Here is a 16291-nt window from a genome sequence, read left to right on the forward strand (position 1 = left end):
GAGGCAGCGAGGCAGCGAGGCAGCGAGGCAGCGAGGCAGCGAGGCAGGCTGCTGTCTGTGAGTTTGAGGCCAACCTGGTGTCTACATAGCGAATTTGATGTCAGCCAGAACTACATAGTGAGACACATAATAATAATAATAATAATAATAATAATAATAATAATGTTTGAAAAAGTTATATAGAAATCTATTATACACACACACACACACACACAAACACACACACACAAGATGTGACAGAGAGAATTTAAATAAATTTTAATTGAAGTCACCCTTACACAGAGAATTATGTTATTCTTAGAAGCCTTGCCAAATTAAAAGCCCAGTGCCAAGAGTGGGGTACCTCCCCTCTGGTTGTTGCTCAGAGGTGACCCAGTATTCCCCAAACAGGTTATCAATATTGCTCTTTGTGGCCAACCAGAAATTATTGGTAAGACTTTATTATTGAATAAATACTTTCATCACAGGACATAGAAAAATCAAGTTGATGATGATTTGGAAACTTCTTTCTTGCTGGGTCACTTTCATAGTATCAGAAGGTACTGTGTAAGCTGCTATAGGGGATAAAGTAATCAAGAGTTTTACCTAGTTGTAAATGGTAACAATGACAGGTGTGGCAGAATACGCCAGTGGGTGCAATAGTGGCACAGATGTTATGGAGGTAATGCACTTTGTTTGATTGTATATAAGGCCTATCTCACAGTTGAAGACACACGACTAATACTAAAATCTGGCCACGAACCCATGGTTGGGGAGCTCACAGGCCCCAATGTGAATCTACTATTCTTATTTTGCTAAATGGATACAGCATCAAACTGTCCTCTCTACCCACAGATTAGTATACATCTCACTTACCAACTATACATTTCATAGTGAATTACTATTTACAGTATATAAACAACTAAAAAAACCTAAGAATCAATAAAACAATTTAAAATGAGGTACAGAATTATGAAGAGGGTTCTCAAAACATAAAACACAATTGGCTCAAAAATACTTGAGGAAATATTCAGCATCCATAACCATATAGAATACACAAATTGAAGCTACTTTGAGATTTCATCTTACCCCAGTCACAATAGCCACTCGTGCACATACTCAAAGAGCTCTACAGCCTACAACAGAGGTACTTGTTCACCCATGTTTATTGCTGCTCTACTCATAGTATCTAGAAATTGGAAACAGCTTAGACATCCATCAACAGATGAATGGAAAATGAAAATGTGGTATATTTACATAATTGAATATTATTCCCCTGTTAAGAAAAAGTAAAATTTGCAGGTAGAATGGATGGAGCTAAAAAGAAAAAAATCATCCTAGGTGAGTTAACCCAGACTCCCAAAGACAAATATTTTTAAAAATGTTTCTTAGCTATTTATATTTCATCTATGAACTTGTTCAGATCCATAGTCTATTTTTAATTGGGTTGGTTTTCCTTTTTGACATTTAGACTTTTTTTTTTAATTCATATGTGCTTTAGACACTAATCTTCGAGCTAATGTATAGATGGTGAAGGGTTTTTTTGTTGTTGTTATTGCTGTTGTTGCTATAGTTGGTTTTGGTTTTGTTTTCTTTTCTGTAGGCTGGCAATGGCCATTTCTTTGGAGTTTATTTGACTTTTAATACCCACCTGGCTATAGATGAAAGAATAAGAATATTAGAGAATGAATTATATTTTCAAGTATACAGTATCAGAGCATGGTGGTACATACTTGTAATCCCAGAAATCGGTAGGCAGAGACAAGAGGTCACAAGCTCAAGGCTATCCTGGGATATACAGCTAGATTTTGTCTCTCAAACAAGGGAATAAAGGATTTCTCCTCCCTCAGTTTCTTAAATGACTAATAAAATGGGGAACGAAGAAGCCAAAATTTAAATTCCATATTATTTCTTTGAGGGAAAGAACGAGAAGAGAAAATGGGTTCTGGCTCCTTTCTTATGACCAGAATAGCATGCAAGGACTTGGGATATCTGGGAAGAGAAGAATGAAAAAGAACATGAAACTCAAGTGAAACACACACACACACACACACACACACACACAAGCTTTGCTTTTTTCCCCATCAACTAACCAGAGATAAAGAAAAAGCAGACACATGAAAATATAGTAAAAGGTCTTCATGATCAAAAAACTACAACTGGTCAAGTTTATACTCTCCAGAAATGTTAGATACTACAAAAGCTTAAACATTTAGCTCCATAAGAATCTGATTGCCTGGATGATGGGTCTCTGGTACAGGGAAGAAATGAAGTAAAGAAAACAGTAATATTATTGTGCATCCATCCCTAGGCATCATGTTAATAATGGCTGTCAAATCTAAGGAAATATTACCCTTACTTAATGGATTATCTTGGGCAGAAGGGAGGCATGACCAACTGATCAGGATCTTCCAGTACAAGGACGATCCCGGTGGGGAAACAGAGGAAGGGAGGATATTCTGCAAGAATTGAGCTTTCAATGGCGTTTTGTACTCAAGTCTTTCAAGGGTATGACAAAGCCATTTTTTATAGCGGCAATGAAGAATAGCTGTTACAAAATGTTCCTTGATAATTTGTAATCTGTTTTCTTCTTCTTTCTTTACCCTGATAGGAGGCTAGTATGTTTATTGTGTGGGCATGGCTACTGAGGGCCTGGGAAATAGCAAATGTAGCCAGGACAGGGTACAACTTGTCACAAGACTTGATAGGAAATAGAAGCAAATAAGAATAGAAGTTGGGGGAGGGGTAAAGGCCAGTTAAGATAACAAGAAAGCAGATGTGTTATGATTTATTTTCTTCTGACAGCTTCAAACGAAATCTTGGTAGTTTTATAGTAGGAACTTAGCTCCAAATAACAATTGCAAGAATTTTTTCCCCAGAGAGGAAGAAGGGCTTCCATATTCCAGAATTGCCAGATGCTAAGCCTGGGTTTTCCTAACTTGACATCCTTATGAGTGGGGCCATGGTTGCTACAAATTGATGCCTGCAAGGGGTAACCAAAGGCTTTACATGATTGTGATTAAACCTCTTCAGTACTTCAAAACTAGGATGGATATTCTGTAAAGGAGGACATTACAAACTTCTGTGGGGAAATTTAGACACAGAATGGGGAAGCAATTCTGGCATTGTGAGGGAAAGCAAAGCAAACCCTGATACTAGGTAGCAGCAGCTTTCAGGTTGATAGCTCAGAAAGAAAGGCCATAAAATGAAGTACTGTAGAGTGTCATAAATTGCCCACAGCATCTTCCAGAGTCCTGAATTACCATTGAGAAAGATGATTGCAATTTTGAGACTAATGATTGACTATTGGGAACTAAGCGTTTCTCATTTTTGTTACAGTACCTAACATTTCTCTGGTACTGGAGGAAAAAATCCCCTCCCTTAGCTTTTCATGCAGTTGAATTAAATGCATAATATTGAGTTACCTTCATTTAGTAAGAAATAATGCATATTTATAACTGAGATAGATAGATAGATAGATAGATAGATAGATAGATATACATGTACATATGTATATACTCATGATATGTGTGTGTGTGTGTGTGTGTGTGTGTGTGTGTGTGTGTGTGTGTAAAGTTTATACTCTGTCATAAAACATACAAGCAATCCTTTCAGGATTATTTATATAGTTTACTATTAATTCTTAGTGAATGATCATTCACTTACATAAAGTGATAGGTTGCCTACTTCAAGATTCAGTGTCGTGGGCCATGTACACAGTTCCTAGGTATGGTAGCTTCATCAGTTGTAACCAGCTTAATTTCAGGCAACATCTAACATTATATACAAACTTTTCAAATACCAGGATGCTATGAGTTTTACAGGCCTTTGTATGGCTCCTAGGCTATATTTGGTCTTCAAATTTTTCTTACCAAGATCAATCATTACACAATACCAGGCTTTGAGAATTGCCAGGTATGCCAATACAGTTAGAGGTTATCTGTGGGGCATGAATTAGGCTTCGTAGTAAGGGTAAGAGCAGGAGGTATACTTGGTTTTTAGTCACAGCTGAGAAAAGGAATTGAGGCTAGATATACCCTCTTAGAACTGGAGTTTCTAATAGTGCCTACTACTAAACCGAGCCACTGAGTCTTTGTTAGCCACAGTGACCATCCCACTCATACAATGGATGGGTAAATATCTCATTTCATCACCTCTAATATGCCATAAGGTAGACTTGTAAGTAAGTTGCAGTCAATATCCATAACAGGCCTTTTGTGTAATTTTCAATAGTTATTGACACCCAAGATGTAGTTGTTTCTTGTGAAACTTTCTCACCCCCCTATCCTCCCTCTAGAGGTTTTTCCAGCACCTATGATCTGAAAAGTTTAAGAGGGGTTGACCAATAAACCAGGAAGTGCTTGCTACATAGAAGTTTGAACAGTGGGAAGCAAAATATCAGGACTTACACTGTAGTACAACTCACTATTGATGCTACCTATATTAATATTAAAATTAAAATACAGAACAGCTAATGGCCAGAGTTGTATGGCCAGGATAGTATGGCTGCTAGTACCACAAGGGCCTGGGGCACTAGTTATTTGTAACAGCCATTGTACTGACCAATCAAGATACTGATGGCTCCAATACTCTAGATGGCACAATGATATATCAAATATTTTAACTACATTTCCAGGTTCAGAGGTCTTTAATATGAAAGTGTGGCATATTAGTACCTGCTCCTGATTAACAATAGACTGGATATTCATTATGTTGGGCATAGTAAGCAATATTGTGCTGGGGCTCTTTTTATTTCCTATATAACTCTCAGAAAGCAGAGCTAGAATAAAAAATAAAACAAGCTTCTTAACCTGAAATATATGGAGCTGGAGAGATGACACAGCAGCTAAGAGCACATGCTTTTATTGAAGAAGACTGGAGTTCAGTTCTCAGCACATACTTGATAGCTTATAACCATCTGTCACTCCAGTTTCAACTTCAGTTTTTGGCTTCTCTATGCACTACACACCTGTTGGATATGCATACATGCAGCAAAATACTCATATACATAAAGTAAAAATTAAGTCTTTAAAAAATAAACAAATACAGTGTTGGAAAGATGGCTCAGCAGTTTTGAATACTGGCTTCTCTTCCAGAGGACCCAGGTTCAATTCCCAGTACCCACATGGCATGTCACAATTGTCTGTAACTCTAGTTCTAGAGTATTTTATACCCTCACACAGCTATACATGCAAGTAAAACACCAATGCAGATAAAATAAAAATAAATCATTAAGCAAACAAATATATCACTCCCATTGGTCAACTTCATCTTGTTCAGCTAGACTGAATTCCTTGAATAACTACTAACAAATTTAAATTTTCATGTAGTCACTAGACCTGCTCCTTATGGGTAGTTGTGGGTTTTGATTTTTGATACAAAGACCTGTGTCCAAGCTATATATGCAAGTGTTACACAGCAGAGTTGACAAATAGGCAAATGTTTCTGTTTTGAACACACAAAGCATTATATTCATTATATTCCTTGGATGGGTCAGCTAAGTTTTGCCACAGTATGAAGAATCTCCAGCCTTCATAATGTTTTCTCTTGATCCTGTTGTACTTTAGAGTTCTTGTCAAAGTTTATACACTGAATGTGTCAAAGAAAATATATCAGAATACTATAGCTGCCCTCTTAATCTGTTATACCATTTTATATTTAATTTGAGGTACCATTCACAGGCCTCATTATGTTGGCTAGCATGTGCTACGTACTCTACCACCCCTGCCAACGTGTTATCAAACGGTAATTATGCCACAATATTGCCTAAATGTACACAGGATGACATACATTTACCTTTACAACTTGCTACTAAACATTTACTGTTCTGCCCATAACTGAAATGTTGCTATTTTTGCTGTTATCTCTATAGCCTGTGGAATCTTAATACTTTATTGGATATTGTTTTGAGTAACTGCATTCTGATCCAAGCAACTGCATTTCCCTATAAAGGATTATCTCAGTTGGTATTGTTAACTGTTGCTTTCCTTTCACAGAATGTCACAAGCCTCTTACCTGAGTGTCTATGTCTACATAAATGCCACCTTAGTTGCACATGACCCCATGGAAAGATAGAGTATATAAGACAAGGAAAACTAGGGGAGAGAAGCCCCAGCTATGTGGCTACAGGAAATCTTTCTTCCCTACTGGGTAAAGGCTTTCCAAGTACATCCACTTGAGGGGAAGCATCCACACTCCTGCAAGTAACCCCTCACCGACGCTCTGTAAGGAAACTCAGTAAACTCACTGGTTCTCTATAGTCAACTTGGTGGAATTGTGCCTTAGTTGATCATCAGGACTTTGGGAGTAGGGGCATTATGTCTCATCCTGGGATATTTTTTTCAACAAATATTTCCCTTATTCAAGAGATGATAAGACATTGATTTGGTTCCTGTGGTTTTGGGTGGAAAAAAACTGTTTTTAATTATGACAACTGCTGTCTTTTCATGTATGTATTTCATACACACACACACACACACACACACACACACACACACACATATATATATATATATATATATATATATATATATTCCAATTAAAAATGTGGTACAGACTTAAACAGAGAATTCTCAATAAAGCAATATCCTTAGCTATCAGGTTAACGCAAATCAAAATCAAAACTACTGTGAGATCCCATCTTGTACCTTTCAGAATGGCTAAAATCAGTAATACAAGTGACACTACTACATCACTGGTGGGAGTGCAAACTTGTACATAAATCTATCAAGCTACAATCCATAGACCTGGAGAGGTTAGATAAAGAGGAGGCTTCTAGGAGAGACACATGGATCTCCATGGAGCATGACTAGAATAGGGGTGGGTGTTGAGATGGGAGCTAGGGATCAGGTGAGGGGAGATGGGATAGAGGGAAAGAGTGTAGGAAGAGACAGTTGGACTTCTCTGAGTCTGGGGTGGCCATCTCTTATAGCTAGGCAAGGCTTCCAATGGTAGAAATGATTTGCATTCAGTTGAGATGTTGCCTAAAGGAGTCACATGGAAATCTTCAAACTGCTCAGGCTGTTGCTGAGACAAGGATTAGTTACTATCTGCAGTTGACAGTAGGTTCCCATCACCAAGGACAACACCCATACAAGTCATTAAACATAGAGAAGTCAAGTTGGTGCCTACATGGATCCTTCATCCCTACTTTCTAGTCTCTGGTATGGGAAGGTACTCTGTATGCAACTGAAAGATAAATATAAACATCAAACCAGAAAAAAAATGTGACCAGCAATCTGTCCTTCCTGTTCCTCACCTCCAGAATAGCTCAGAATACATATACATGCCATCAGGACCACCTTCAATGCCTTAATGTTTAAAATCACTTTTCATTGTTTTTAGTAAGAGTCCAGTATTTTGTAGTACTAAGTACTCTTATTTAGTGATTGGTTCATTGAAAAACCCTTATAAAGAGGGAAGATAAAATAGTACATGTATAGAGATGAAAGCATATTCCTTCAGAATGTCTGGAGCATAGTCTATCTGCATTTTTCTAACTGTATAATTTTTTTTAAACCTCAGAGCCCTTGCCTGTACATGATTATGCTAATGTATACTTTTATTATTGGCTTCTTGCTGGCTATATTCTCTTTAGTCTATGAGGCAAGTTTTCTTACTTATATGATATCTTTTCCTCCAATCACTCTCATTTTTAGGGTTAGAAAAATAGAAAATCTGTTTAAGCTTTTTATATGCTTTAATAACTGGGAAAAGAAAAGCTGTCACATGTCATAGCATGTCTAAAGCATATTTTAATTTACAAACAAAAGATCATTATTTATTATTGAATAAAATGATACTTACCTAATTCTCCTTGCTTGTTAGAGTAATAAAACATTTGTTAACATATATATACATATATATACATATATGTTACATATGTATATATATAATCTAGCTGTAAAAAGTCTATCTGCAGAAAGCAAATCTGAATGCTATTAATCTCATAAAGTCAAAAGAAACCATCACAGTTTTCATTTTTAAAATTTTGATATAATTTTTATATTTTTTAAAAAAACAACCATTGTCCTATGTGTATAGGAGCTGTTTCTTATTACATTTTTATTTTAAAGTGTTACATCATTGCATATATGAAACAAAGAAACAAAAATAGATGAAATTATTTACAATATACCATGTTTTCTTTTTCTACAGTATAGATACTACTTACTTGCAGAAAGGCTTGCCATCTTTGCATGCACAGACAATAGACTCTGGGCAGAAATCTGCTGTGTCTCCTGGACAATCATTAAAGTCTTTCACAGATGTACAGTTAGCTGTAAACAGTAAAATTAAAAAATCATCTTAACAACAGAAAATAATGTTTCAAATGTGTATACTGCACATGTGCAAGGTTCTAAATGTTAAGAAATTGTTCATGTTGGAAGGAGAAGGTGGGAACAGACATGAGAGTGGAAATGATGAAATTATCCTTTCATAAAAGAAAACGAATTTTCAAATAAAAACTGAAAATAAGTTTGTGACACTTAAAGATTTTCCAGACAACATACTGATAAGGATTAGGCCTCTAAATTCAAGATGAATATCCAAACATCATTTCCTCATACTTTTTTGTTCTGTTTAATTTGAAAATATGGCTTTAGGAAGATCCATAGCACTATGGACAAAAAGACAACTAGTGTTCTTTCAGAGAAAATTTGAGCATGATCTGGATAAGGAACAAAAACATCATATCTAATATAGAGGTAGTATACTACTGACACGCTTAACTTCAGTTTACTCTTGTTACCCTAGGAAAACAACTGCATCCCCTTCTCTTCAAAGAGACAGGAGAGAAGCTGAGAGGGCCAGGAGAATGGATAGAAATATTTAGCAATGGGGGGCCAGGGATGGGGGAGGGGAAAGCACTAGGAAGTCCCAGACACCAGGGATGTGAGAGGCTTCCAGGACCCAATGGGGATGCCATTAGCTGAAATGCCCAGCAGTGGGGAGAGAGAAGCTATAGAGACCATATACAGTAGATAGACACAGTCCCTAGTTGAGGTTTGGGGGCACCGACCCATCTCAAAATTTTTAACCCAGAATTTTTCCAGTCTAAAGGAAATGCAGGATCAGACATGGAAGAGAGACTGAAGGAAAGGCCATCCAGAGACTGCCCCACCTAGGGATCCATCCCATATACAGACACCAAACCCAGACACTATTGCTGATAGGAACCTGATATAGCTGTCTCCTGAGAGGCTCTGCCAGAGTATGACCAATACAGATGTGGATGCTTGCAGCCAACCATTGGACTGAGCACCGGGACCCCAATGGAAGAATTAGGGGTAGGACTGAAGGAGCTGAAGGGGATTGCATCCCCATAGGAAGGATAACACAACTAATCAGAGCCCCCAGAACTCCCAGGGAGTAAACCACCAACCAAAGAGTACACATGGAGGGACCCATGGCTCTAGCTGCATATGTAGCAGAGGTTGGCCTTACCTGGCATCAATGGGAGGGGAGACACTTGGTTCTGTGGAGGCTTGATGCTCCAGAGAAGAAGGATGCTAGATGAGTGAGGTGGGAGTGGATAAATGGGTGGAGGAGCACCCTCTTAGAGACAAAGGGAAGGGGTATGGGGTGGGGGGTGGGGTTCACGGAAGGGAGACCGGGAAGGGGGACTTTTGAAATGTCAACAAATAAAATAATTTCTTTTTAAGGACATTGATTTACAAAGCTAGATTAAAGAATCCATCAGATGGATGTGTCTCTGACTCTTTCTTGCTCTTGGAATTCTTTTCCTCCTTTTGGGTTGCCTTGTCCATCCTTGATATGAGGGCTTTTGCTTTATCTAATTGTATCTTGTTTTGTCATGTTTGATTGCTGTTTGTTGGAGGCCTGCTCTTTTCTGAAGGGAAATGGAAAGGAATGAGTCTAGAGAGAGGGGACATAGGTAGGAGCTGGGAGGAGTGGAAGGAAGGGAAACTGTGGGTGGGATGTATTGTATAAGAGAAGAATCTATTTTTAATAATAATAATAATAATAATAAAATATCCCCGAACTGGTAAGCCACAGAGAGTAACACAACAAGTACTTCAGTTTCACCACATTTTGTTTTTACCCAAGGCATTTATAGACACTTTCTGCCAAAGATATGGCTGCAGTAACATCCCAATGAGAACTGGGAAAAAGACTAGTCTAAAAACAAGTGAAAAGCACTTGTTACAAATTGCACGATGCATAAAGCACAAAAAATCTTAATCCCAGAAAATGGTGAGTCATTTTTATCCTCCACCAGCACAGATACAAAGACAAAGAGTTTATAGAGTGAGATTTCAGAATTGTCTGAATCCTGGTATCTCTTTGGTTCAGAAGATGTGGGTAATGTAGAATCCAATAGGAGGCTAATAACCTTTTGTAGAGACTATTTTTCCTGATTTTCCTATTTAAATACATTACTGAAAGGAACAAAAGAGAAACATCACAAAACATAATAGCATTTTTAAGGAAAACTAAAAAATAATGTAATACTTCAAAGGTTTGATTCTCATTTTTTTTTCTAATATGAAAGCAACTTCAACTGACCAAAATGTTCCCTCTAACTGCAAATTATAGAAATCCCTACTACAATTACTGGCGCAAATATTGCTGCTTAGTTTATCAAAACTTTGGCCACATCTGTTTTTACCAGGCAGTGTTTAGAAAAAGAAATATAGTTCTTGTCTTGGCAACAATTTTAGGCTTTATTTTATAGAAAAACATGATTACTTAATCTATTTTTTAACCACCACTTTAAAGCAATCCATGTGATTTGATTATATCAAATAAGTACATAACTGAATATATTGCAGAATAAAATTTTTCTTAAAAATAAATTACAACTTTAAGACATTCTGAGAAACAAATTATTAAATGTAAGTAGCCTAAACCAATTACCAGCATCCTGAAAATAAAATCTTTATTTACTTCTCCAAAGAATTTTTCACCTGAGAGAATTTTTAACTAAGAGATCAAAAACAAACATGTTAACTTCAGAAGACAAAGATCCCTTCAGAAAGTAAACAACTTCCAATAAAGTAGATATTTTCAAATTTTACATATTTTCAATAAATTTTACATATTTTCAATAAATTTTACATATTTTCAATAACAGAGCTCTTGCCTAGAATGTTAGTTAATTCCTTAGGCTTGTACACTGAAACCCAATTAATTCATTATGTCTTCAACCTATAGAAATAAAGCAAGTAAAATTTTCTTACGTTGTGAGCAATGTGCCATCAAAAAACAGGAGATGAACAGAATTTGAGTCAGCATAAATGCACACTCCGCCATTATGAGAGTAAAGCAGAACCCTAAGCAGTGTTAACAACTGAACTTAGGTCTCCTGAAGTTCCGATAGTCAGCTGCTGAACAGAGACTGTGAGTGGCTTATATAGGAGATATGTGAAGATGGATTTTGAACTTTTCCCTTACAGCCTGTGTAAACTGCTAATTAACTTTTCACTGTAGATTTATTAGTTGCCTGTACCCATAGTTCCTACTTCTCAGAATACAAGTGATTTGTTTATGAACTGTATACTGCTTGTGTTTATTCTTAACTCTGTACTATTTCTTAAAGCTATTTGTTTCTAACTTCTACATTAACTTCCTACTATGTTTCGTAATGTTTTGCTATTGCCAAAGAAGAATCTTTACTTGGAACATAGTTCTATGAATACAGTTTTAAACACTGCTTAGAGTAAGAGATCTCTGACTTCACGACCACTGGGACTACTAAGCAAGATTCAGAAGACACAATTATGTAGTATTGCCAATAAGAAAAAGAGAAGTTAGAAAAAGGAATAAACTCAGAAGCAGATAAGGAGCGCTATGAGGAAGAGAAAATAAAGCGATGAAGAGGGAAGTATTACCCAGGCAGCAAACACAGATGTAAAAGGGTTGGGACACAGCTTTCACGTTCACAGGCAATACTGAGAAAAAAGGAATATAGTTTCTGGCTTGGAAACATTTTAAGATTTATTTTATTAACAGATATGATTGCATTGTTTATTTCTTCAGCCATTACTTTAGAGAATATTTTATGTACTATTTCCTGTTTGGAATTTATCCATTGTTTTACTTTTTTCTTAACTTGTGTTTTCTAGCTACCAATAGAATAATAATACTATGAACTCCACGTTGAAATATCTTGTTACCATGGATAAAAGCATGGTATCCAATAAAAGCATCCTTTACTTGGTGCATCCCGATTCAACATAATTTATTTATTCTGAACAGTTTTACTTAATACTTTAAAAGCAAGTTAATTATTTTATAATATCATGGCAATTAAGTGTGTACTTTATGATGTTAATATGCTATTATAAAAATATAAATACTCATTTTTAGTATAAGCAATTTTATTTATTTGTATCTATTATGGTTAAAGACAAGGCCTTGCATGCACATAGTAAAAATTGATATGTTATAATTACAGAATTTAATTCTTTTCCTATTATGTTACTTTTCTCTATGATATCCACTGCATTTTTTTAAGTCAGATATTCACTATATGGTCCAAGTTGACCTTAATATCTCTTTATAAAAATACATAGACTATCAGACTGGACACATAAACAGGACCCAGAATTTTGCTGCAAAGAGGAAATGTACATCAGTGACAAAGGTAGACACTACCTCAGAATAAAAGGCTGAAAAAATTTTCCAAGCAAATGATCCCAAAAAACATGCTGGAATAGTCATTCTAATATCGAATAAAATTGACTTTAAACCAAAAGTTATCAAGAAAGTTAAGGAAGGACACTTCATACTCATCAAAGCAAAATCGACCAAGATAGAACTCTCAATTCTGAACATATATGCTCGAAATGCCTGGGCATCCACATTCATACAAGAAACTTTACTAAAACTCAAAGCACACATTGCACATCAAACAATAATAGTGGGAGACTTCAACATTCTATTTTCATCAATGGACAAATCATGGAAACAGAAACTAAACAGAGACACAGTGAAACTAAGAGAAATTATGAAGCAAAGGGATTTAACAAATATCTATAGGACATTTCATCCTAAAACAAAAGAATATACCTTCTCAGCACCTCATGGTATCTTCTCCAAAACTGACCATATAATTGCTCATAAAACAGGCCTCAACAGATACAAGAAGATTGAAATAATCCCATGCATCCTATCAGATCACCACTAACTCAGGCTGATTTTCAAAAACAACAAAAACAATAGAAAGCCCACATATACATGGAAGTTGAACAATGTTATACTCAATGAAAACTTGGTCAAGGAAGAAATAAAGAAAGAAATTAAAGATGTTTTATTATTCAATGACAATGAAGGCATAATATACCCAAACTTATAGGGTGCAATAACAGCAGTGCAAAGAAGAAAACTCATAGCTGTAAGTGCCTACCAAAAGAAAACTGGAGAGAGCATACACTAGCAGCTTGACAGCAAATCTGAAAGCTATAGAACAAGTAGAAGCAAATACATCCAAGAGGAGTAGATAGAAGGAAATAGTCAAAAGCAGGGCTGAAATCAAACAAGTAGAAACAAAAAGAACTATACAAAGAATCAACACAACCAGGAGATGGTTCTTTGAGAAAATCAACAAGATAGGTAACCCTTAGCCAGACTAACCAGAGGGTACAGAGACAGTATCCAAATTAACAAAATCAGAAATGAAAAGGGAGACACAACAGAAACCAAGGAATCCCAGAAAATTATCAGATGTGATTACAAAAGCCTATACTCAACAAAACTAGAAAATCTGGATGAAATGGACAATTTTCTAGGCAGATACCAGGGATCAAATTTAAATGAGGATCAGATAAACCATCTAAACAGTCTCATAACCCCTAAAGTAATAGAAGCAGTCATTCATAATATCCCAACCCAAAAATATCTCAGGACCAGATGGTTTTAGTGCAGAATTCTATCAAACCTCCAAAGAAGATCTAATACCAATACTCTCAAAAGTATTCCACAAAATAGAAACAAAAGGAACACTACTCAATTCATTTTATGAAGCCACAGCTATGCTGATACCAATAACACACAAAGACCCAACAAAGAAAGAAAATTTCAGACAAATTTTCCTTATGAATATCGATGCAAAAATGCTCAATAAAATTCTCACAAACTGAATTCAAGAGCACATCAAAATGATCATCCATCAGGATCAGGTATGCTTCATCCCAGTGATGCAGTAATACACAGAAATCCATCAATGTAATTCACTATGTAAACAAACTCAAAGGAAAAAAATACATGATCATCTCATTAGATGCTGAGAAAACATTTTACAAAATCCAACACCCCTTCAAGATAAAAGTCTTGGAAAGATCAGGAATTTAAGGTACATACCTAAATACAGTAAAAGCAGTATACAGCAAACAGGTAGCCAATATCAAACTAGATGGAGAGAAACTTGAAGCAATCCCACTAAAATCACAAACTAGACAAAGCTGCCCACTCTTTCCCTACCTTTTCAATATAGTACTCAAAATCCTTTCCAGAGCAATTAGACAACAAAATGATGTCAAAGAGATACAAATTGGTAAAGAAGAAATCAAAATATCACTATTTGCAGATATGATAGTATACTTAAGTGACCCCAAAAATTTGACCAGAATACTACTAAACCTGATAAACAACTTCAGCAAAGTGGCTTGATATAAAATTAAATCAAACATATCAGTAGCCTTCCTTTACTCAAAGGATAAACAGACTGAGAAAGAAATTAGGGAAATGACACCCTTCAAAATAGTCACAAATAATATAAAATACCTTGGAGTTACTCTAACCAAGCAAGTAAAAGATCTATATGTCAAGAACTTCAAATCTCTGAAGAAAGAAATCGAAGAAGATCTCAGAAGATAGGATGATCTCCCATGCTCATGGATTGGCAGGATTAATATAGCAAAAATAGCCATCTTGCCAAAGTAATCTACATGTTCAATGCAATTCTCATCAAAATTCCAACTCAATTATTCATAGAGTTAGACAGAACAATTTTCAAATTAATCTGGAATAATGAAAATCCCAAGAGATGAACAACTATTCTCGGCAATAAAGGAACTTCTTGGGGAATCACCATCCCGGACCTCAAGATGTATTAGAGAACAATAGTGATTAAAAAAAAAAAAAACAAAGAAAAAAACACTACATGGTATTGGAACATAGACAAGGAGGTAGATCAATGGAGCAAAATTGAAGACCCAGAAATGAACTCACACACCTATGGTCACTTGATCTTTGACAAAGGAGCTAAAATCATTCTGTAGGAAAAGACAGCATTTTCAACAAATGGTGCTGGTTCAACTGGAGGTCTGCATGTAGAAGAATGCAAATAGATCCACTCTTATCTCTTTGTACGAAGCTCAAGTCTAAGTGGATCAGGGACCTCCACATAAAACCAGATATACTGAAACTAGTAGAAGAGAAAGTGGGGAAGAGCCTGGAGCACATGGGCAGAAGAAAAAAGTTCCTAAACAGAACACCAATGGCTTATGCTCTAAGATCAAGAATTGACAAATGGGACCTCATAAAACTGCAAAGTTTCTGTAAGGCAAAGGACACTGTCAATAGGATAAAATGCCAACCAGTAGATTGGGAAAAGATCTTTATTAATCCCACATCTGATAGAGTGCTAATATCCAATATGTACAAAGAACTCAAGAAATTAGACTCTACGCAATCAAATAACCCTATTAAAAATGGGGTACAGAGCTAAACAAAGAATTTTCAACTGAGGAACCTCGAGTGGCCGAGAAACACCTAAAGAAATGTCCAACATTTTTAGTAATCAGGGAAATGCAAATCAAAACAACTCTGAGATTCCACCTCACACCAGTCAGAATGGCTAAGATTAAAAACTCAGGTGATAGCAGATGCTGGCGAGGATGTGGAGAAAGAGGAACACTCCTCCAATGCTGGTGGGATTGTAAGCTGGTACAACCACTCTGGAAATCATTCTGGTGAAGTAATTTCAGATAGGAATCTAAATTTTAGGCTAGAACTAGGAAGTAGGCTTCAGACATGAAAAAGACCTTGGGCTAGAACAGGGAAGTAGGCTCAGATACTTAGGTCATCTTGATAAGCCCTTAGAAACAGTGATCTCAGGAGTGTTCACATAATAGGATCTAATGCCTTGCTTTTTTTTGACTATTTGTGTTTATTGTCTTGCATGTTCCTTGACTATTTGCATCTATTGTATTGCTAGACCCTCAATCTAGAACTGACCTTAATAAGTGGAATTAAAATGGTATAAAAGAATAAAGGAGGTGGGGGTGGGGATAGGGGTTTCTAGGGAGGGGAAATGGGGAAAGGAGATGATATTTGTATTGTAAAT

At 36.2% G+C, this 16291-nt stretch overlaps 1 protein-coding gene across 2 annotated transcripts in view; it reads right to left on the minus strand.

Moving 5' to 3' along the window:
* The window catches only part of LOC114608106, a 47524-nt gene extending 36195 nt beyond the window's left edge, over positions 1–11329 (minus strand). Inside the window, exons 1-2 of one of the 2 annotated variants that reach the window (XM_028752147.1) lie at positions 11184–11329; positions 8153–8258 (exon numbers count right to left, since the gene is read on the minus strand). In XM_028752147.1, coding sequence (XP_028607980.1) covers positions 8153–8258; positions 11184–11256 — 179 coding nt within the window. In that variant the 5' untranslated portion in view covers positions 11257–11329. The remainder of the gene's footprint in view (positions 1–8152; positions 8259–11183) is intronic. The other variant, XM_028752077.1, reaches the window with a different exon arrangement.
* Between the last annotated feature and the right edge of the window lie 4962 nt (positions 11330–16291).

This window comes from Grammomys surdaster, unplaced genomic scaffold, assembly GCF_004785775.1.
Source record: "Grammomys surdaster isolate TR1022 unplaced genomic scaffold, NIH_TR_1.0 61, whole genome shotgun sequence".
Classification (NCBI taxonomy): domain Eukaryota; kingdom Metazoa; phylum Chordata; class Mammalia; order Rodentia; family Muridae; genus Grammomys; species Grammomys surdaster.